At 38.9% G+C, this 23276-nt stretch overlaps 1 protein-coding gene and 1 long non-coding RNA gene across 5 annotated transcripts in view; one reads left to right on the top strand and one right to left on the bottom strand.

The window, feature by feature from the left end:
* The window catches only part of ZFAND3 (zinc finger AN1-type containing 3), a 136167-nt gene extending 115765 nt beyond the window's left edge, over nucleotides 1-20402 (top strand). For all 3 annotated transcript variants that reach the window (XM_042022939.1, XM_042022940.1, XM_042022942.1), the window contains exons 6-7: nucleotides 619-789; nucleotides 17782-20402. In XM_042022939.1, coding sequence (XP_041878873.1) covers nucleotides 619-789; nucleotides 17782-17936 — 326 coding nt within the window. In that variant the 3' untranslated portion in view covers nucleotides 17937-20402. The remainder of the gene's footprint in view (nucleotides 1-618; nucleotides 790-17781) is intronic.
* Nucleotides 18605-23276, bottom strand: part of LOC121662112 — a 29584-nt gene continuing 24912 nt past the window's right edge. For both annotated transcript variants that reach the window (XR_006015186.1, XR_006015187.1), the window contains exon 2: nucleotides 18605-22444. This is a non-coding gene — a long non-coding RNA (uncharacterized LOC121662112). The remainder of the gene's footprint in view (nucleotides 22445-23276) is intronic.

Genomic DNA, 23276 nt, shown 5'->3' with positions numbered 1-23276 from the left:
ATTTGGAATTCATAGGATGTATGTACAGATCCTGCTTGGATACATATTTTGTTTGGGGTTGTATTGTTGGTGTATACTAATTTACATTTAAATTGTTACCCATGTGGAAAGAGAGGGAAGCACGGTATGGTGCTTTCATGTACTGCCTTCAGTCATGAGAGATACAGTTTATGTGCTGTGCCTGAAAAATCCCCCTCCTGCCCAGGGAGGAAATAGGTCAAACCTGTGCTCAGTTGTTTTTCATCACTTCGGTCAGTTTACGTGGGGACACTGAAGGCGGCGCATGGGAGAAACTAAATGAGATAACAGATGAAGCCTGCAATTGTTTAGGATGGTGTGTGCTCTACATGTATCTCTGTATGACCCAGCCAAGGCTGGAAGGAAGCTAATCAGTTCATTTTATATTCAATATTGACAGCAGGAGGGGTTCTTATAGGGAACAAAGATAATTTGTCCTTTACTTGATGCTCATGTTGGTTGTTAAGAAACCATGTGTATGCAATAGAATGGGAGGTAGCACACTGCTTGGTGGTGACCCCAGCTTCAGTCTGCCTAAAGGGATGCCTCAGCAAGGAAATTCTAATATTTTTCCTAAAATATTTGTTGTGAACACAACAGATTCACAGTCGGAGAGTGAGGCTTCTCCTGTGAAACGGCCACGGCTACTGGATGACAGTAATGACAGGCCTGAAGAAACCAGTCGATCCAAACAGAAGAGTAGACGCCGATGCTTCCAGTGCCAAACAAAACTGGAACTAGTACAGCAGGAACTGGGATCATGTCGCTGTGGTGAGTACTGTTTGTCAGTAGCATCCGGCTTTCTAATGCAGCCGTGCTCAGATCTGTCCCCCATGTGGAAGTACAGAGAAAACTTGCATTTTTCACCTTGCAAAGATGCTTTAAACAGGAGCTGTAGCTTCTACTGGTAGCAAAAAGTTATAATTCTTTCCTGTCTAACTTCCCCTTTAAAACTTTGGCCTTGATGTACTGCCTTGTCTCAAGAGATCCCAGATACTAATGAATTTAGCTTCAGAAGTCCCTGTAAGGCGGGAAGGGCATCATACCCACTTGACAGGAGAAGAAACACAAAGCACATCAATAAATATGCAAAGATGAGAAGGTTTCTATAGGGTGTAAAGGAACATAGGTCAGTATCTGCATTCTGTAATTACATTAATATTAAAAACTTAAATCCAAAAAAACCCTCTAACTGAAAATATTTTCATTCTCACTGTTAGTTTCTGGGGGGAAGATTTACTGTTCACCATACACTTAAAATCATGTAACTTGGCTTTTCCAAAGTTAATGACACTGTTCAGGTAAGGTAATTGAATTGAGGACAATAATCCCATGCAGATAGCTAATTTGGGGTTTCATATTAAATGCAAATAATCTTTCTGAAACAATAATTAATGTGACTAGATTCCAAAGGAGATGCTCTCTCCTTCATGGAACAGTTGCATTCTTAACTGGTTTAAATGTGCTCATTAGACCAAGTGATAATGCATGTGGTAGTTTTACCTGCTAATTATTTTTTCATATAATCATGTATTGAAGGTTGCATTGAACTCTCTGACAGTGCTTGTATTGATACATTTGGAGAAGTTTGTTTCAATTACTCCATTGTGTCTCAGCCAGTGGATAATTTCCAGAGGATCTGTACAGATGACAGGCGCAGTGCACAGTGCACTTGTGAAATACAAAATATTGTGTTAAAACCATTTCCTGAAGAGAGGGCGTGTCCTTCTGAGCAGCAGTGTGGAGAGGAAGGGTGGGCTAAGATAGTTACAAAGCCAGTTAATCCTGTACTGAGTATCTAATACCAAGTGAAGAGATAGAGAGCTGCAAAGATTTTATGTTATCCTTTGTTCTTTTCTTCAGCATCTGTCTGTCTTCAGCCTGTAGAGATTACTGCTGGACATGAGATAGGCTTTGTTTCCATACTGGAGCACTGCCACAGAGCTAACATACGTTACCTGTGAAGCCACCAAACATGAAATCAAAAACTGTAATGTTGAAATTCTTATGGAAATCATGTGTCAGGATACTTTGAGGTGTCTGGTAACATTTTTATCAAACTAAAGAAATTCAGAGTTATCAATCACACAGTTTGGTGTGGCCCTTTCTGCTCAGCATGGTAGAGACAGGATTTTCTGTGCTTGGTCTGCTCTTGTCATGTATACAATCACTCAGGCTGCTCACAGGTACCCGACTGAAATAGCAGAATCCTCCCTAATATGGGGAGCAAGAGAGTTTGAATTTTGGAGAGGACTGGATAAATGATTGCTTAACCATTATGTAATATCATTAATCATTCCTGCATTCTGCAATATTGGAGCTATGTAAGAGCAATGAAGTTAAAAGCAACTTTTAAAAAGCCCTTCTATTGATCAGTAACGTTTTTAAAATTATAAAATAAGACCTACCCTTTTTTTTTTGGTAAACTGGATTACAAATATATTTGGTTGGTTCCTCTCAAGTTTTCATGAAGAGGTTCCGTAATTCAATACTGTTGCAATATAAATGTTGTAGGAATTATTCTTTAAATTTCTTCTACTGGATATATGTATCTTTATAGAAATAGTTCTCTTAAAGTTCATAAAATGTGTTAATAAAACATGAATGTGACAAAAATTTCTGAATTCCTCAGCAATAAGCGAGGAGATGAAAATTTGCATTCCTGTATTACATCCTATACAGTTTATAGTTTATATTATATGCATTTCTATTCCATACATGTAATGAGAGAATAGAAGGCAGGAGTCTATTTCCATGTTTACAACAGGGCTGAAAAAACAGGAGTTGTTTGGTTTCTGTTCAGTTAACATGTTTCATTAATACTGTGTTCAGTAAGGGTGTGTTATCTGTGCTCTCATGTGATGTCAGTGTGGGCATACCCTGTGCTACTAACATTTAATAGATTAATAAGAAGCAAACAAAATGCTACCACTGAGCACCACAGGGCACCTCAGCTTCACATCACCTAAACTGCTTTACCAATAATCAACAGCACGTGGTTCTGGTCAGTTTTAAAGATGCTGCCTTAGAAACCATTCTCACTAACTTGCCCTGCTGTCTGTAAAATTAGGTTGCTTTAGGTCATGAATAACAAACCCATTCAAAAACCCTGGGAGGAGGTGATGGGAAATGCAGTAGAACAAATATGTCAAATTCTCATTCGTTTAAAATATTTCCTAAATTCATACATGACTGGGTTATCCTTTTCTGTGCTAATGTGAAGCACAGGTAATGTGAACACAATGATGTGTGTTCAGGTAGAGGTGGTACGATAGAATCAACTGGTGTAAAAGAAGCATGAACACTCTTCAAAAGTAATGGTCAACGTAAAACATTGTTTGATCTGAGCTTTGAACCACTGCTATTAAATTCTTGTCGTCTTAATCCTGAACTGAAGCAATGGGAAAAAATGGGGGAGACCACCCTCAGTTTTAAACATTAAGAGAAAATCTGTTATCAGGATCAATAAAAAGGCAGACACCATCTGCAGAACGACAAATGTGTGGGTTTGCTTGGATGTAAGGAAAAAGGATTTAAAGCATAAAAATGTTGAACCAAAGCTGTGTCTGAAACAGTCTTGTTAAAATCCAAATTAACTCCACAGACCAACAATTCAATTGTTTGCTGTTGCACATCTTCTTGGCCTAATGTTAGAAGTACTGGAAATCATCTTACTTTTTGATGATTTGTCCTGGTGAGTCCTCCAGTGAGATTTTTAGTGAGAAAAAGTGGAAAGGAAAATATGTACATACTGACCAATGTTTTAATGTAGACGTATATGCAAATACTGATCCACTTAACTGGAACTTGTCCAACAAGGTGCAGCTTTTTTGGAAAGAGGACAGAGAGAGTGACTGGTGCTTCACACTGGCTCAGAGATCTTCAGGAGGCTGCTGTATTGGCTCTCCTGTCTCCTGTAAGCCCTGGCCAGAGAGAGGTGATGCCACTGAGCTCGTTCCCTTGACACTACATGGAATTTTAGACAGATTTGACAGTGCTGCAGGGCTTTGCTGTGAAGAACAACAGTTCACTACTGAGAAGGGAGTTCCAGCAGTTCAAACACAACATTTTTCAGATGTAGAAAGATTTGTTTGTTTTCATACACACATACTCTCAAGATCTTTTTTTCATTCCTCTTCTGCTCTGTTCAAGTTATTAACTGCTGACAAGAAATTCGTATCTCATAAATAATGCTTAAGAGCCATTGCTATATAAATTGAATGTGTTATGAATTGTGATGGGCCTTTTTGTAGCATTCTACGCCCGGAGCAGGAAGAACAGAGGATGTCATTTTCATTAATTTCTAATGAGGTGCCAATTAAAGCTAAGGAAGGAACTCAGAAGGGGAGAGTCACAGAGCTCCCCTGAATCCTGTGCCCTGGGGCTGTCAAACGAGTGTGCTGCCAAGCCTCCTCTGAAAGTTCCAGTAAATTACAAACTCATCCAGAGCACACACAGACAAATTCGGCTTCTCTTTGATCTTCAAAAGAGCAATTTGTAAGACGAGTTCTGAGCCTTTTCACACAGCAAACTGGGAGAAGTGATAGGAATTGTTAATTGCTGATGCACTTTGCAAGCTTCAGTGAGAAAGAGAAATTTTAAAATGAATTCTCATTTTGAGCCTCTGACAGGATAACCTTTATATCAACACCACTAAAACAAAATCAGCTTCCTCTGAGCTGTTTGTAGGTGACAGTGACAGTAGGCAGCTCCTGCAGACCACAGTGTTCTCTAGTTTGGGCTGGATGGACCTTCCAATAGTTTAGTGTCTTAAAATGGATAACGATTGTATTGAAATAATGTTTATTTAATACTAAATGTAGGAGGCAGTTTTATCATCAAAGAATTGCAGGAATCATAGTCTTCAAGTTACACTCTCTGACAGCATTTCTGCACGCAGTCTGAAATCAACTGCCTGTGATCCTTGATCTGAAAAGGAAGTTGTTGTCTCAGTGGTGTCATAACTAGGTGGTTATCACAGACTTGCTTCAAAATCAGGGGCAGTGAATGTGTGAGTGGAAGTAGCTATAAAACACTGAGTTCTGGAAATGTATTGTAAAAAAAGGCTGGTTGGTTAGTTGCAAATTACACTATAAATTTCTAGGCCTGCTCTTAATGGCTTGAGTAGATATATATTGCAATTAAATAAAGTTTTATACAGTTTTAAAAGACACTGAGCTGTAAACTTTTAATCTACAGAAATTATTTGCACAGAAGGCCAAACTTAATTTTATGGAAGAGGCTTACAATTTTACAGTAAAAAGTAGTTCTGGTACCACTAGGTCTGTAAAGCCAACACACAGAAATCTGCAGTGATCTTGCTGTTGGAATTGCATGAGAAATATGAGGATATTCTAGATGATCACTAAAGGAATTTTACATTTGTCATGTTAGATCTTCTAGTCAGCAATTAAAGAAAAATTAGTATAGTGTGCCAGCTCTGCAGGAGCTTTTGTGTAGAACAGTTTGCTGTTTGTAGGCCACATCCTTTGGGCATGTCTGTACCTCAGGCTCCACCTGTGTCTTGGCAGTCAGCAGCATGGCCGAGACAATGGGCCCTCCAAAGTAAGCCTGGCTTTAGCTTCCAGTAGCAGTGCCATTTGTTTGTGTGCTTCTCAGACAGGAATCTTAATGTTTTTCATGTTCTTGGGCCAGACTAGATACTTAAGAGGAAGGGAAGATGGTGAAACCTTCCAGCTTGATTACACTTAAAAAATAATTGCTCAGTCATGTTGCATTTTGATCAAACGCTTGTTAGCCATATTTCTTGCCTGTGTGGACAGGAAAGCTTTTCTTGGAATTTTCCTGACCTAGGTTATGTTTTAAGAAGCTACAGTTTCCTGGAATGCATCTGGCCTAACAGCTGTGCACTTGCTGCTGCTCTTGGGGGAGGCTGCTGTGAGCACTAACCTCAGGCAGAGGTGAAGGCAGAATGTGGCAAAAAAAATTTGCAATTTTAATTTGTGAGATGTTGGCAAGTACTGATGTTTGTCTGGTTTTTGATTGGAAGGGATGCAGTTCTCAAGTGGCCTCTACAGCAGTAGGACTTTGAGCCAGGAAACAAGAGTCAAACTTTGACACTCAGCCAGAGAGCTGTCTCAGGGTGCTGAGCACCTGGAATTGAGGGTGGAGCACATGGCCCACCACAGACTGCTCCTTTAGAAGGGCATAAATTTCCTTCCTAATTACTGTGCTTATTTTTCCACAGCCTTGTTTTTAGTTCAGCTCTGTATAAATGTATAATAATCTGTTGAAATTTTTTCCTTGGTGTTACTGTTGATTTATTTTGTTTTGGTCTAAGCACAGGGATAAGAGGGAGAAATAAACAGACTCGTATCAAGCACCAGCAGAAACAAAATACATCCACACAGCAGAGACTGTACCTATTTTACAGATAAAATGGCAGCAAGTCTCATTGTGATTGAGTAGTCAAAAAAGTGGAAGAAAAGCAGCTGCAGATTCTTAACTTGGATAACAGAACTGCTGGTCCATAAACATAGGAGATGAAGCACTTATTGGTATTGTGCCAAAATAAATTTGGAATGATTTGATTTACTCAGTTAATTTAGAAATAATTTTCAGAAAGACAGGAGAAAAGAAACAAATTTGAATAGATAAGCTGCTCCATCTTTATACAAAGTTGTCAAACCTATATTGAAACTAATGTTTCTCTTAAAACTTGGTAAAATATAAAATCATAGTTCCATTTCCATGGAACCTATTTTTGTGGAGGAGAATTTGTAATGGTGCTGGTTAATGCACTTTCTAGATGGATAAGGTTTATCTGGTACAAACCAAAATGGCTTCAGGGCATGATTTTGTCTTGGTACAACAGATGTACTTCATTGATTAAGATGAAATATGCACAGTGCTCCTGGAGAGTATGAGTCAGCCAGTTCAGTAAGAAGTATTAAAATAAATCTTATTAGTAACTGGTTACATACCCCTGTTCTGGCAAGTCCTACTGTCAGCCTGGTTAGATGTACCACATTCAGCTGTCTGTGTTGGCTGTTCGCCTAAGAGTTGCTCCCAGAATAGTCCTTTTGCTTCAGCCATTTCAGGAATGTCCAGCATCTTACCTTAAATTGCTGCAAGTATTAAAAAATTCCCAGCAAAACACAAAGCCTATTGAAGTTTGAATTTAAACTCAATGGGAGATTTTTGTTTTGTTGTATTTTATGAAGATGTTATCCCAAGACTCCATTTTAATTGACAGGGAATAGAAGCTGTTAACTAATGTTGGTCTTTCTGAGTAATATGTATTCTGAAAATACTGCAAATGAAGAAGTAGTTGATTAATTGGTGCATCACACATTCCAAGTGTAGGACTCAGAAAAATGCTTTAGTGTCTAGGTTTCAGAAAAGCTGTCCACAGCTTTAAAAGTGTAAATGGAGTTCATGCTCCTTAATTAGGAATCATGAAATACTGTTTGAAGAGGCTCCAGTATATTCCCCCAGCTTGTTCAATTAATGTGGGTTTCTTACAGGATGTGCTGATTTTGATTTCTTCCATTGTGCTACCAAAAGTTCAGCAGTGTTGATTTAGTAATGTGCACTGAGCCTGTTCCTTACCTTCCTATAGTCCCAATCAGTCCATGGAATTAAAATGAGCTGCTCCCCCTCTTAAGTCCTCAAGTTCTCCTTAAGTAAAACAAGTTAGGGTATTCCTTCTAAAAACAAAACAAAAAGTGGTTTTATTTTGACATTGCTGATGTGGGAAGTCCTTCAGTATATAACTTTCAGGGGGGTTTCAATTGGAAACTGCAGTAGTTGGTGAAAAATCAGCAACATGCAGCATTATCTCTTCTTCCCTACATACCTGTACTGTGGTTACAGAAGAATGAAGTGTATCCATAGAGTGAAAGATGATGCAGTTTTTAATTGTCTTGTGTGCATAAGAGACACAGGGTCTCGTGAACTTGAACATAAAAATCTGAGACTACCTTATATCTCTTCCAGTACCTTTAGGGAAGTAATTTGCTCAGTCTCTGAGTCATTTTTTTCTTACAAGAATAGGACAGGTAAGTCCCCCTTAAAGGGAATCAAACGTGTTTGTGCATATGTTAACAAACAGCTACGCGCAGAAGAACTGATTCTGCTAAAGTGCTCAATATTTGAAGTAGACACAAAAGGCCCAAAACCACACCAAAATAATCTGACAAAACCTGAAGGAGCATTACTAGCTAGTTAACTGACCACGAGGTAAGGCTTAGGTAGGGATGAATGTGAATTTTGTTGATGAAAGTCTAAACTGTTAACAGGAAGAAGTGGGGAAAGAACACAGCCACAACTGCTGCATCAGAACTGGGAGGAGAAAAAGGATATTGAAAGTAATTGTCAAAATTTGCTTGAAAAGTCAGGATTCTTTCCAGGAACTAGAGTATTCTTCCCCTCCAAACAAAATAAATAAAATCTTATCTAGAGGAAAATACTTCCTGTGGTCCTAAATTACATAATTCAGTTATAAGAAGGTGTTAAAGGTAGGTACTGAGACTTGAGGCTACTTGCTTTGGATGTTCTAAGGAAATTGGATGTTCTAAGGAAATGGCATTAAGATCAGTGTGCATCAGTTTTCACAAAAGTAAAAAGAATAGTATTGGTGGTCTGTGTCAGGGCCTTTTAGTATTAAGCATTACTGGCCTTGGAGCAAAGTTTCAAGAGCTGAAAAACTGTATCCATGGATATTACAGTCACTAAGGAGTATTCGTAAGTTTTTAAAAGTAACACGTTTATTTACCATATCTTTATATGTTTTGAAATGAAAATGCTTACAGAGGTGTTCACAGCTGTTAAACATTCCTGAGGTGCTGAAAGTTTTCAAATATAGGCATAAGTCATGTGTGAGGGTCCTGCCATATTCTGAACAAGCAGGAGCCAGGAATGTTTTGTAAGTCTACACCAAAAGAAAAAGAAGGGAAGAGCAGAAGTATACATTGCTCTAAGTGTTTGTTTTCCTTTGTGGTATAAATGGGGCTGCTGAATGGAGCTCTGTTTTCCTGTGATTAGAAGAAGAATTACTCTTAAAATAGATTGCAAGAGGCTACAGTAATAGAAGACTTTGGTGGAGCAGAAGGTCTAACCTAAGAGACTCTGGACATAAGGTGTAAATGGGGAATGATAACATAAAACACATTTTATTTTGGTTTAAAAGAAGTAGAGCTGCTTCTCTCGTTTGGCCAGCAAGCCTAGCTGCTGTCAGACTGTAGATCACTGTGGTACAACCACTAGGAAGGTACTGAAACCCAAGGCATAAATAATACAACTCAGGAAATACACTCAAAGTCAAACCTGGAATCATATTCAGCATGCAATGAAGTCAAAATACATGCAGGATCCAGGAGAACTGTTAGAATTAATGCAGCACGTACTGGATGTTGGTACAGACCCTTTCATTATTCATTCCAGTTCTTTATTAGTAGCCTTATCTTTCCTGCATTTTCATTGGGCTAAACAAAATTACACACATACATTATTGAGCCACTAGGTATTGCTTGCTATTTTAATTAACTTCCTGGGTACACTTCAGCTTTTAATTAAATCCTCAGCTTCTGGGAGAAGTGTATTAGCTATGGGGGGGTTGGTGTAGAGAATTCTAGAAGTATTAATGCTCATGTAGCTCTTTTTAAAGCGTTAAATACTGCACAAGTCCCTGCTCTGACCTTAGGATAGCTCTGTCATCCACCTGCCACTTCTCGGGACACTTTAATTAAAGTTTCACACTACTCAAATCTAGAGAATCTACACTACTCAAATCTAAATATGTTCAGTAGGAAACAAATGCCTCTTGATATGCTGGTATAACCTGTGGAAAATCTAATTTTATAGCACTACTAACATTTGCAGTAGTGTAATCTATTAGTATGCATTACCTCTACTTTATTAGCTGTCTGCTCTTGGACTCTAGGAGGCCTTTTCAGCATAATTCTGCTTTTTTACTGTGCATTCTGTTCTTTCGATTCATTTTCCCACATATTACGGGATATAGCCTTGTGAAACTAGGAATGATTTGGGAGGTGCAGTATTATTTCAGTGTGTTCTTGGTCCTGCAAACGTGGCAATGAATGTTCCTTTTACAGGTGTAGCAGTGGCACTAATTCCTCTTGAATACATCATTTCAAAATCACACAGTTATTCAAATAAGGAAACTTTTCACCTACCTGAAGTCTAAACTCTTTTGATCCTTGCTTTTCTTGTCCCTCAAATAACTTGGTCATTGATGTTCACTATCTGACACCTCTCTTGATGCTGTAAGTTGTTGGGAGCAAAATGGTTTCTCTAAAAAGTCTCTTGTTAAATTAAAGTTTAACCAGTTTTGGTTGTTTGGGGGGTTTTTTCTTGCCATTGTGTTTCAACAGTTGCACAAGCCTTTGGTGAAAAATGTTTCAGTTATATCGACAGACTACATGACAAATTAAAATGCTAATTTCTTGGAAGTTGCATCTGTTACCACAGGTGAACTGGGACCAGAGCCCAGTTCTGCAGAGAATTCACAAGAGCAGTAACCCAGCAGTTGTGGTTGGAGAGTCAGTTTGTGGTGTCACAGCTGCTGCTTGTGCCTGACGCTGTGGGTGGCAACTGAGACCAAAAATCAGGGACAGTGTGTAAGGTCAGAAGGGGAGCCTACAGATGACATTGTCACCGCTGTGTGAGTCAGTGACCTCTGAGGTATGAAGCAGTTTGGAAGTGAACATTGATTGCATGGTGTATCTGTGGGAGTAATCCTGGCCCTGAGTTGCTCTGTTAGTCTGTCCCCAATAGATGTTGGCCTTAACTCACAAATCTGTAGTGGGTGAAGAAGTTCTGATGTAGAAGCGTTTACTCTCAAATGTGTGAGTTCAGTACAGCAAGAAAAATATCTGGTCCAAATCAAAAGATTTAACCATGATTTTCTTCTGGTACATGATGGAACTGAGACACAATCCTGACTGAGACCTACAGTACTCAGTCAGACCTGACCCATAGCAAACATTTTTTAATGGCAGCTTACTATTACAAAGTAGATGTGCTGTATTTGTGGCTTTGATTCATTAGGGATTCTCTGAAATTCAGAAATCATTTCCTGAAAACCTCAGTTCTGTTCCTAATCATGCTCCATACTGCTCTGGGGTTAGTGTTCACTAGAGCAAAAGTAAGAACTGAGTCTAGAAGAGTGCCATATCTTAATTTTTCCCACTTCAAATACACTGTCTTCAAAGAAACAGGAGGAAACTTTGAGTTGTTCTTCTTTGTTCCAAAGTCAAGGAATAGAATAATGGCTTATGTAGAGCCTCCTTAAAAATTGTTGATTCAAAAAAAAAAAACACCCTAAAAAATCAGCATGTGCTCTGTCCTCAAGTGATACAAATTCTCTGTTCAAAACTTATGTCACATTTAATGTAAGAAAAAATAGTTTGACAGCTTTCTGTGCACGTAGTAAGATAAGTAGGAAAGTGTATTTGTAACAGCATGAATTGGGATAAAACGTAGTTTGTTTACAGGATCTCCACAGTGCCAAACTGCATCTCTTGTGTGCTCCCTAAAGCAGCTGCCCAGGCTTATGATCTTAAAGAAAATAGACAGAAAACAACTTTGAAGCACAGGTTATATGTGACTAAACTTGGAAATACAAAGTCTTTTCCTTGCAGTCTAAAGAATTTTTGCAGAATCTTTAACCATACCTGGCAAGTGGCTGTTACAGTATTATGTCCTCTCTCTTCTGTATACAACTTCTTCCATTCTTTTCTTGGGCAGTCCTTTCCACAAATGCTTTTTCTGTCTCTAATGCAGATACATACACATTGCTTTACCCTCTTTGTGGCAGAGGGCAAAATAGAGGAGGAAGGGGAAAAAATTTCTTTGTTCTCTTTTTTTCTTCTAAGCATAAACCCAGTTGTTGAAATATAAAATGTATCTGTAGGATCTCTTGAGCACTCTTATGCAGCACCAGAGATATCACAGAGCGGTCGGCTTCCAGCATGAAACATGAGATCATCACTGACTGAGAGCAGTTTGGAAGTCCCAGAGTGCCCGTCCAGTCCCAGGGACAGTTGGCAGAGTAAAAGAAACATTCTAAGGTGTCTTACACCACCTCTTTCCTTTTCCCTTTTTGATTCAGATATTGATCACTTTGGTAGTCCTAAGTATTAGTGATCTATATAAAGAAGAAAATACTGGAAACTAACTTGGAGTGATCGTAGCAAATGGTTAGAAAAATAATAGGAAAAATACACTTCATCCTACTGTATGTTTTGTGAACCTTTTGCAGCTGTGCTGTTTGTGAAGGATCATGGAACTGAAATGCCTCGAGAGGGCAGTGCTTAAGACAATAGGAATTGATACTTAGAGACTTCTGACTTTGAGCATCTAGAGGTTAACAGTCCCCATCCTCTCACTTTGGAGTGGAAATTAAAGAAAGGACTGCCTCAGTTTTGTGGAGTTTTAATAAATACATCTATCTGGTTAAAAAGCTTCATCATACTGTGGCTTGCGCCCCTTTTCCCTTGGAAATGAATGACAAGATTCCCAACCAAGTTATTCTGAAGTACTTATTAATCATAATCCACTTGCAAAGCTGGGAAAGAGAAACAGGGGAAGAGTTTAGTTCACTTATTTTCAAAACCTCATTGTTTAGCTTGGTGGGATTTAGTTTGATTTTATAGAATATGTCAGTAAAACTGAAATTTCCTTGAATTGTGTAATGAAAGCTGACAATGCTAGTACAGAGCATTCCCACAGAAGAGAGAGGAGAGGTAATGAGAGTATATGCACGAATGGAGCCGTCTAAATGAGAATAAAATAAGCTATCAGCAGACTAGAATATATTTATATTGCCAAAACAGTGCATACGAGCTGCACTGGAAGCTTTGCCTGGCTGAACTGTGCACATTCCCATCCTTCTATGACTGCAGGTTTTTGTTAACCTCCAAAACACAGGGGAGGAAGCTGGATCATACTGCAGTTCTCAGGTAGTCAAGCCTTTAGGATCTTGCTTTGTATCTTGGTAGCTATTTGTTCTACTCTTCCATTCATTTCTTCCCTATTTCATGTCTTTAAAAAACAAGAAAGTATTTCCTTCCCACACTTCCTTATAAATAGTTTTATTGTTAATAGAATTTGCAACACATTATATCATCTTTCCAGTTGGGTGGGGGAGATGCATAAATACTGTTTTGGGGATTATTCAGTGAATGGTGTGCAGTTGTTCTGAACAGTGCTGCAGCCACATGATCTCTGCTGGCTCATCTGCCTGGTTTGGCTGTGCTGTGTTATAGCCTGCAGATATATTCGTTGTTTAAAGAAATGTTAAAATCTGTTCTTGGCCAGAAATCTGCTTAAGGACTCATACAATACCCTGTTAGATAATGCACCTTTGGTAGAGAATTTTTGCAGCATCTTCAACTCTTAAGTCACAAGGCATTTTTAAATTCTGTTTGAATATCTGTTGATTAGAATTTCAAATTTGCAAGAGAGGTAAAATATCTTGTGAAGGATGTGAAGAAGTCAAAGCACACAGCACAGAATTCTGCACAGGATTATGTCTGTGTCATTACTTGGACTACTTTTGAATAGGTTTTGTATAGGTCTCTATACAAACATAGTTTGTTTATTAAATGTGGAAATGGTGTAAGCTGCAAGTTCTGACAGTTCCAAACTTCTTCCTGTTGACTTGGGAATGAAAATGATAAGTACTGATCCTGGTGGCCAGGTAGGATGATTTTTAAGTATCAGAAGCTCAGGGTTTTATGGTAACGTTGACTTCACTTTCTTTTACCTTCCAGTGGGAGTTACTTTGAATGAATCAAAAGGGGTCACTGTAGTATAGAAGGCTAAATCATCAGAGCAGTTGGTGCCTGCAATGAAAGCATAAATGTCTGGAGTGAACAATTAAGATGATTGATGGTAGTTGGTAATGAAGGGCTTTGTCTTTCCATGGCAGGCATGATACTTGAATGGCTGAGCTTTCAGAAACTCAAAAATGCACCAGTGCTCTTGAGTGTAGCAATGAAGAAAAGGCAGTTGTTTTTCATTACCCACACACAGCAAACTGTAGGTCTGTGATGCTCTCTGGTCTGGAATATGCAAGCCTGGTTTGTTTTCTGTTCTCTCCAACATCCCTTTCCCATCAGGTTCCTCAGGAATGATGAAAGCCGCTTCATAGTTGCTGGTGTGCAGTCTTGGGCTTCCTTTGAGTGACCCCTCTGTAAGGCAGGGATGGTGCTCTGCTTTATGGCTTTAGCCATTTTTGGTCTGGCAATGAAGTGGAAGTGAAGTTTTTTATGATGTATTGTGAAGAAGTTTCTGGGGTGCTCAGAGGAGCTCAAATGTTTTGAGGCACTACATAATGTTTTTCCAAGATGTTTGCATTAGAGACCTGAGGAGTGGGTGATTCATAGTTCACTTCTAACATCAGAAAACAACATTTGCAGTGCTGTGAGATGTATTATTACATTTACTAGATTGAAATCTTCTGTGCCGGGAGTGAAAGTCTGGCATGTTTTAGGTTGATGACTTGATGACTAGTTGGCAGATGGATTCCCTTTTCCAATGCTCCTTCCCCTAGCAGAAAGTTATTTATTTTGTCTTTTAGTTATAGTGTGCTAAAAGAAGCATTGCTGCAGTAAATTCCTTTAGGGGAGACAACCTGTATTTGATACCATCCCATAATGAACTTAACAGCAAATACACTGCAGGAGTTCATTTATCTAACTTACTTTATAACCATAAAAGCAGAGTTCTCGGGAGAAAAGGTTTCACCTCTAAATATGGATTGGCTTTAGGGATCAAAATACAGGTGCATCTATCGGCCTTCTGCCCCAGCACACACAAGTTAATAATGGAACTGCTGTAAAGTCTAATGGCCTTGATATGACATCAGGCACTTGTGCATGTGCAGACCACAGGATGTCCATTCTGATTTTCAAACCACTGAAGAAGCAAGGAGTGAATATAGCAGTAATAACTTAAATTGAATATATCCACTCTGAACTAATGAAAAAAATGTTCAGAACTACTGTCACTCAATTAGCTGCTATATAACAGTGTTTTAAAGGCCTTTAAATTTTAAATAAAACCTACAAAAATACAAGTTCCAATCTTCTTAGTGACTTAAGCATTTGTGGCAATGAGACTAAAGATCTGAATTCTCTTTTTGGAAATGGAACTTCCAGGAGATCTGCATTGCTAATTCAACCAGAATAGGCCCCCTTCCATAAATCAGCCAATATATGCAGAACTATTTTCGTAGCATTCAAAATGAGCTTGGGTATTCTTTCATTAGATACTACCTAATTAGCAGTACATATTTAAATACATATATATTAATAACAGGTTTAGGTCATTTAGTTGCTGAAATTAGAAATACTATTCCCATACTTTGGGAAAAGTGAAAGTCACCTGCCATTCTTCTGTGGACAGTTACTGAAGTTCTGTTCAAGAATGCATTAAAAAATCCTCAACAAACAGAAAAAAATGTGTCATGTGGAATAAATAGAACATACAGTACAGATTATCCTGCGTGAAAACAGGTGCTCTATAAAGAACTAAAAGGTGTTCAAAAATGAAATAAAGATAGGGCAAAGCACAGGATAGATGGAATTAGGGGTGGCAGGGTAGAAAGGAACGTCATGAAGCTGTGCTGGTCTGCAGGAGGCTTTTTAGAAGGTGAAGAGATGGAGCAATTGAAAGGTCCCATTCAAAAGTGATAAATCATGGTGCATATATACTTCCATACTAGATGTACAGAATTGTCAAAAGGGTCTTGCTGAAGTAGTGCAGAAGGTTGTATAAATTTTCAAGATCTCTTTTCAGTAACATTAGATAGCATTTCTGCATAGGCTTGTTAAACATTTGGAAAGGATCTGTAAAACCATCAAGATTTAAAACCAATTTTTATCTAGAAGGGACTGAGACGCCTCCTGCCCAGTCCATATCTCCAGGGTGTCTTACATCTGCTTCATAGACATTCACTGCAGACAAGATGATGAAGTTGGTTTTTGAATTCATCCAGTCAGGTATTTATGTATTCTTGTACCTGCAGTGGACATTGGCTCAGCGATTTGAAATCTTATTTCAGGAAATAAGGGAAGCCTTCAGACCCTGCTTTCTGTGAGAAAGAACTGAGTGAAATGCTTGTTCAATATTGGCATTATAGTCCAGGGATGTTTTCATTGTAACAATCATTTTTGGCACCTCAGGAAAGACATTTTGTCACATTTGAGTGTGGTATGACCCAGATTGAGTTTGAAGCAGAGGCAATGATCACAAGGGGTGAGATACATATCAATTCAATCTGCAAGTTTCCATCCATATTTCTGAATCCTATGTACCAACACAGAAAACTTGTCTTTTTTGCTTTGTTCCTAGAACTGGGTTTCAAAGCCAGCCACAGATAATAGGCATGTCTTTTCATAGCTTGGTGCTACTGAAACAAAGAGCAAAGACAAATCAATTTTTCTTCACTTTTTAAAAATAATTCCATGTATGACACTTTTTCCTTCTCTGTTTTCTTAACAATCACTCTAATATAAAGGTAGCATGTTGTTCCCTCTTGCAACTGATGTGTTATAGAGTCCAGGAACTTGAATTACTTCACACACATACCCTCATATATTATGTGTGTGTTTGTAGATATGCACTAAACACTCTCTCAATCATTCACTCACTCATTTTTATCCTTTTCCATCTCTCAAATGTCATAATTTTGTGGGTTTAATATCTTTTGAGCATTCGAGGAGCAGCAGTAATGTAAAGCATTCAAGTAAGAGGCAGAGTGTAACTCTTTGCGCCATCAGGCAGGAAAAATATCCCAGCACAGGCGATATTACATGAACCATACTTGCTTTCATACAGTGGACTGGTGAGCCCTGTAACTGTGTGACTTTTCCCTCCTGTAGCATCTTAATGCTACTTACTGCTATTTAATGTTCATTTTGGAGGTGGAAATTGGAGGCAGTTTCTTTACTGTTACACAAAGTATTAGGGACAAAGAAGAAAAAAGCTGATTTCCTTTGTAAACTAGAAAGTGGTGGCTGTGGCTGATGCCCTCCTCACCTGCAGGGAAAAGTACTGACATGTTTCTAAGTCATGTGCTCCCTGGAAAGCTGAGTAACACTGAGGAGCATTAGACAAAGAGGCAATAACCTCATCTTCTCAGCTACAGAGCAAAGTGATGTGGCATGACAGGTCCCTGTGTCAAATGCCTGTTCCCCCCTGTGGTTAGTGTCAGAACGCTTCATGGGGAGAAGCTTCTGAAGACTGGGATAGCGAAGGAGCAGTGAACTCCTCCTGCAGTCACTGCCAACGCTGGCAGTGAGGAGGAAGAAAAGTGCTTAAATTTAACAGTTCTGACTTGAAAAGCTGCTTGGGAGCTCACCCTAGAGCACCACAGGCATGAATTTCAGAAATGACAACAAAGTCCACTTAAAAGTAGGAAGGATTTCAGCAAAGGTGATTAAAACCCAAAAGCACTACCTTTGTTACTATGTGGGCATATCTAGCTTAGATGATTGTGGAGGTTTCCTGTATAAGATGAGATGATGGCAAAAGACCCCACAAATCTTGTATGGCTTGAGCTTTGGTATCATGTTGATAAATTCTCAACAAAATGCAGTAAATGATCAAATATTTGTTACCCTGTAAGGAAGATAAGTAAAAGCTTTAAACTGGCATTAATTTTTGAGAACTGAGTAACCCTCCGGTGGGTGGGGATCACTCACTTCTGGTTCAGGTGAGATCCCAGCTCTCTGAGCAGTCCCTAACTGTGTCTCTTGTCTCCCTCTGCGGCAGGTTACGTGTTCTGCATGTTGCACCGCCTGCCCGAACAGCACGACTGCACGTTCGACCACATGGGCCGCGGGCGCGAGGAGGCCATCATGAAAATGGTGAAACTGGATCGGAAAGTAGGGAGATCTTGCCAACGTATTGGCGAAGGATGTTCCTGAGTGCAAGACTGCAACCAAATGCTGTTCTCTTAGTTCACTAATGTTAGCCTTATTTAGGACAAAGTCAGCCAGACACCTTGTACTAGGCAAGTTTCAGACTACAGCCAATCAGTTTCCTTTCTTTAGCCAACCGTCCTGGTACTGTAGTTTAGGGATTGATGGTGGTTGAACTCGATCTCTGGCTGGTTACTAAGGTGCCTGCTAGCCACCGTATAAAAATAAAACATGAAGAAATATTATTTTTGAGTATGGCTAGTGGATTTAAACAAAGCAAGAAAAATCCAAAGGCTTCTGTTATTGCTGGAGTCACTCTAAAAGCCTTATGCTGGAAACATTCCAGCTGCAGAGTTAAAACAAATAGTTGTATAAAGCTGGTGTAAAAGTTTGCTATGCACATGGCTTTCGGACAAACTGTTTAATGTGCAGCCTTTCACCTCTTCACTGCTACTGAATCCTGAGGAGGTGAAATACTACTTGGAGCGGCAACTGCAGCTCCTTAAGCCCAGAAGACCTGACTGGTCACTCGTGCCTTCATCGCGTGTGGCTTTTGAGTTAGGCAGTGTCACCAGCATCAGGGATTCTGTTGGGGTAGGAACACCTTTCTGGTTCTTCCCAGGAAGCCAAAAAGAAAGGGGGACAGAGATTCTTATGAAAAATTTTTATATGTATCTTACTATAAAGAACCTATCAGGGTTTTTTTTTTTTTCTTTTTTTTTTTCCTTTCTTCTCTGTTAAATTATGATCTCTCTTTAAAGCCAACTCCATCCTGGAGCAGTAAATGGTGCATACTTTTTACATGGCATCCACAGAGATTCTACGCGTTGTGTGAACAGATTCCACATACCTTGAGCAGTGCAGCCATTCCCACCAGCCGAAACCTGATTGGCTCTTGTTTGCCTTTTGCTAAGTGCAGGTATCTGATAATTGATCAAATAAGGCTAATTCACAGCACAGTAGCCATGGCTGGATTCTACAGACTGACTTTCTGTAGCTAGACTTACATATTGGGGAAAAAAGGACATTTTGTAGCAAACGGAATTCGGTAACAGTATTGGGGAACAACCTGTCAAACAAACACCCTTTGTCAGAATGAGTTTGTGTTCCTCACATTCAGAGTGTCAATGAGATAATCAAAGGGGCTCCACCAGCCCTCCTTCTATGCAGCTGAACGCGCCCACAAAAATCCCTGCCCACAAAGCAAGTATAGCAAGTGGATGTGAAAAGCATTACCTGGATAGAACGTTCTGGACGTGGTTAGACCCGTGGTTCTGTGTTACGGTGTGTCATGCTGAGCTGAGCCGAACTGCACCAGCTTTGCCAGTTTGGAAACATAAAAGCAAACATATCGTAATCGGGCTGTCTCCTGCTGCACACAGGGCTTATGCAGGTAAAAGGATTCCTACTGATGTCACCCAGCTTAATCCTGAATGAGTTTTAACTTCTCAGTCTATTAGTAAGTTATTAACAAGTGGGTAAATTTGTAAGAAGACCTGAGGGAGGGAAAGACACTGTCTCATCTTCAAATACTGGGCAGATCTGAAACATCGGGGTGAAGTAAGCTTGTATGTGTGACATCTTCCATTCTACTTGTTACAGGTAATTAACTCCTTATAGGCCAAATTATACTGTTACTTTGGTAGCCAGTTAGGAACACTTAACAGTGAGACAACTAATTAAAACCAGAATACATACATACATATATATATATATAAATATATATATATAATGTGTCTCTCCACACACACACTCGGCATTGGACTGTATTAGCATTAATTAACCATGAAGCAAGTCAGAAGTGTCCCATCATTATAAATGCAAGCTCTCTGGAAGACAAGCTGGTTTTTTCCCTTGTTCTTATTGAAGAATATGAAACCAGCAGCAAAAGCTTCTGTAATGGGCTGCATTTTCAGAAAATGGTCCTGGTGAGAGGGACTGTCCAAGGATATTATTTACATTTGCCGTGAGGAGTTTAAGAAAAACATGGATTTTGGCGGCTGCTGTGATACGCACTTTCTTTCCTACAAAATCCTATTCTAGCATTTGATGGGCATTCTGATTGATACACAAGACTTTTCTGCATTAATACTGAAGATGCTATTTTGTTCCTCCTTAATATTCTCTTTAATCTCGTTACAAGTGCACAGACGGTTTCAAGGTGGCTCTTGAGAGGACACTACTTAAAGTTCATGTGAATTATGGACAATGTTCACTTTAAACAAAAAGTTGGGGAGGGGGTTGTTCCTTTGCAGTATCTGTTCTGTGAAGTTTGTTAAACGTAAAGAAAGCTTAAGTTCTTGTATCTTAAAAGAAGATCTTATTTAACCCTTTTGTGTTCTAGATTTACTTACACATGTAGCCTAGAGCTCAGTTTTAGTTTAACATTGTGAAAATATTAAAAGAATCTTGTAACTTTATTCTTTTTCCTCATGCTAAAATCAAATTAAACCAATCAGATTAAAGTTTGAATTCCTTTCTGCCTATTCCAACAGATCTTGCTATTTTGCACCATTTCTACTGTAAATTCATGTAAGAAATATGAACAGGGAGAAGACCAAGGTTAGGTCAGTAACTTCAAGCTGAATTTACAATTGGTGAAGGGTGGACAGGATTTTCTGCAGGTTTGGAAGGGAAGGATAGTATTTCTGCTGGGTTTGAATTCAGGGGTTCGTTTTGTAAGCAAATCTACTGCAGCCAGTTTGGTCCATTTAACTTTGAGGTTAGATACAGTAATCACATGAATAAGTTGTTCATACTCAAGTCAAATGCATACTGTACACTGTATCACTGCCATTAAAATGTCTTAAGTGTTCTTTCATGCACTTGGACAGCTTCACCTAGAGTAGCTGTATTCCAAATCAGAATGGGTTGTATTCATAATGGATAAACAGAGAAATAACTATTGTTTCTTAATAGTTTAGATGCTGAAGACACAAGGCTAATATTAAAAACCCACAATTTACTATATTAGAGGGAGAGAGAATGTAAAACTAATAATTTTAAAACAATTTTGAAAATTGTTCGGAATCGAAATTGTGCCTGATTCATGGGACACATACACCCATTTTTTCCCTCAAATTCATGTGGTACTTTCAGTTATAAAATCGTGCATGATTCTTGAACAAGATGGCTGTGTTCTAGTAAAGGTAAGTTACATAAAACAGCTCTGCCTTTTCATCCAGTTTCAAACCTATGACTAGGTGCGAGCTAGGGCTCCAAGGTAAAATAAGAATTGCCTGGGAATGTTGCTGTGTACCTCTTTCTGTTTCAAAGCAGCTCTGTGTCTTGACTGAGCAGCAGCACATCTGTAACGTGAGGTACCTGAGAACATGAACTCTCTTCAGTACTCTCCAGGCAACACACAGAAAAGAGTCCTGGTGCAATTCCAGCAATCCAAAAATGATATTATCTGCTTTTATCAACTCAATGGCAGGTGATAAACACATTCAAAACTTGAATTTTGCATGACTTTTCTTTTGAATAAATTGTAATCCCCTGGCCTAGTGAATACAATGTCCTCTTTATATTTAGCTTTGTACTCACTGTGTTGTTCATTCTGTAATCAGCAGTTCCTTCTGTGCTTATGTTACAATTTAGATATAAATCTCTAGGGGATAAAATAACTTTTTTTTAAATCCTACAGTGATTATTTCAGTACAAAAACTCACCAGGGAGGTAAACTGATACTAACTGTGTCATAAGAGTACAGATTTTACAACAGACTCCAAGACGTATGCCAGTGAAATATCTGACAGCACTTGTCCTCACCGTTGATGTGTAGACAGTTAAGTGCCCTAACAAACTGTAGTAATATTCTCTTTGTTGTATTGTAGTTACTGATATTGTCAGTCATCAGAGGAACGGCCAAGAGAAAGTCTAAGCAAAGTAATCCCTTAATGTAACAACGAGCTTGTAGCCAGTTCAGGCGGGAAATAAATTCATATTCTCCTGGAAGCCTTTATGCCTAGAAAACCAATGGAAGCATTTAAGACTGCACTGTTTACAATGAACTGTATTTAGTGGCACCAGATGTTTATCTCATTACTCAAATACCTGATGAGAATTCTGCATAAAGAACAAAAATAACACGTGTGGTTCAACACAAAAGCTGTGGTGGCAGGAGCTGCTGTGTAAGGATGTAGTTTTAGTGTAACCAGTTCATAAGATTACGCTTAGTTAAGACTGTATCTGTACATACTTCACTACACAAAGGACCACAGTGAAAAAAGAGTGCATAAGATTAAACTGTTCAAAAGTAGTTGCAGTGCACATTTTACATGGTGAACCGGTGCAGTAGTGGGCTTTACTTCTCACTATCAGCGGCTGTTTTGGAGAACAAACTTTACTGCTGCTGGAAAGAGCCACTCTTAAAGAACAGTCCTGAAATACACCAGTGAGAAGGACTCTTCCTCATCTTCATTCATTTTTCCTTTTTGTTGAGGCAGTCAGCATGTGCAGCTGGGCATTTGAAGGCAGTTCTGCTTGAATGTTCCTCTTTTTGGCTTTTCAGTCTTCCCCACCAGCAAAAAAAAAAAAAAAAAGTATCAACTTTGTTGTTCTTGCAAGTCCCTGCATGTTAGTTCAAGCAGATTAAAATATGGATGTTGGTCTACAGAAGTGATGACCTTGTATTTTACTGCAGTGACAGGCTATTTCTTCAGTTAACTGAAACATAATGTAGACATGATTACCTGTTTTGGATGTTGGGCTGGGGGGTTTTTGAACTTCAGTTCTATGATTCTGTTCACTCACACCTTCCCATAAACTCTGCATGCCTCATCTTACACTCTGAAGTTGAGTCAGGACAAAAGAAGGCATGAAAACAGGAGGCAGAGGATGCAAAGTGACAAGTGCTTAGTGATCACATCCACTTTCTCTTGAAGTCAGATCAGATCATAGAAAAGAGGCAGATAATTACTTGCCTAACAGCAACAACTTTTTTGACTTAGTACTACAGAAAACCATTTTGCTTTGTGACTATACCTGTGTAGAGTTTGTCTGAGTCAATTCTGCAACAGACATTATATGCAAAGAAAGGAAACAGGACCATCATAATAAGAAAACATTTTTGATGGATTATTTAGTAATAACTACATATTTTGCTACTGGACCTTCCTATTTTGCAATATGCTGCTATTTTCTTTGGAAGAAAACCAAGCAGAACTTTTTAAGACTAACTGTAAATGATTTCAAATTCAATACATGCATCTGAAGCATTAGGAAGAGATTACTGAAATTATATATAGTTTTTAAAGATGGTGATGATGACTGCATCCTCTAACAAAAGGGTTTTGTTCTTCACATAGTAGCAAGTGTTGATGGCAATGGTTTAACCGTAAGCAG

Source organism: Corvus kubaryi, unplaced genomic scaffold (assembly GCF_017639235.1).
Source record: "Corvus kubaryi isolate FWS band 111438036 unplaced genomic scaffold, C.kubaryi_AGA036_p1.0 37232, whole genome shotgun sequence".
NCBI classification, from domain to species: Eukaryota; Metazoa; Chordata; class Aves; order Passeriformes; family Corvidae; genus Corvus; species Corvus kubaryi.
This window is presented reverse-complemented; position numbering and strand designations above follow the sequence as displayed.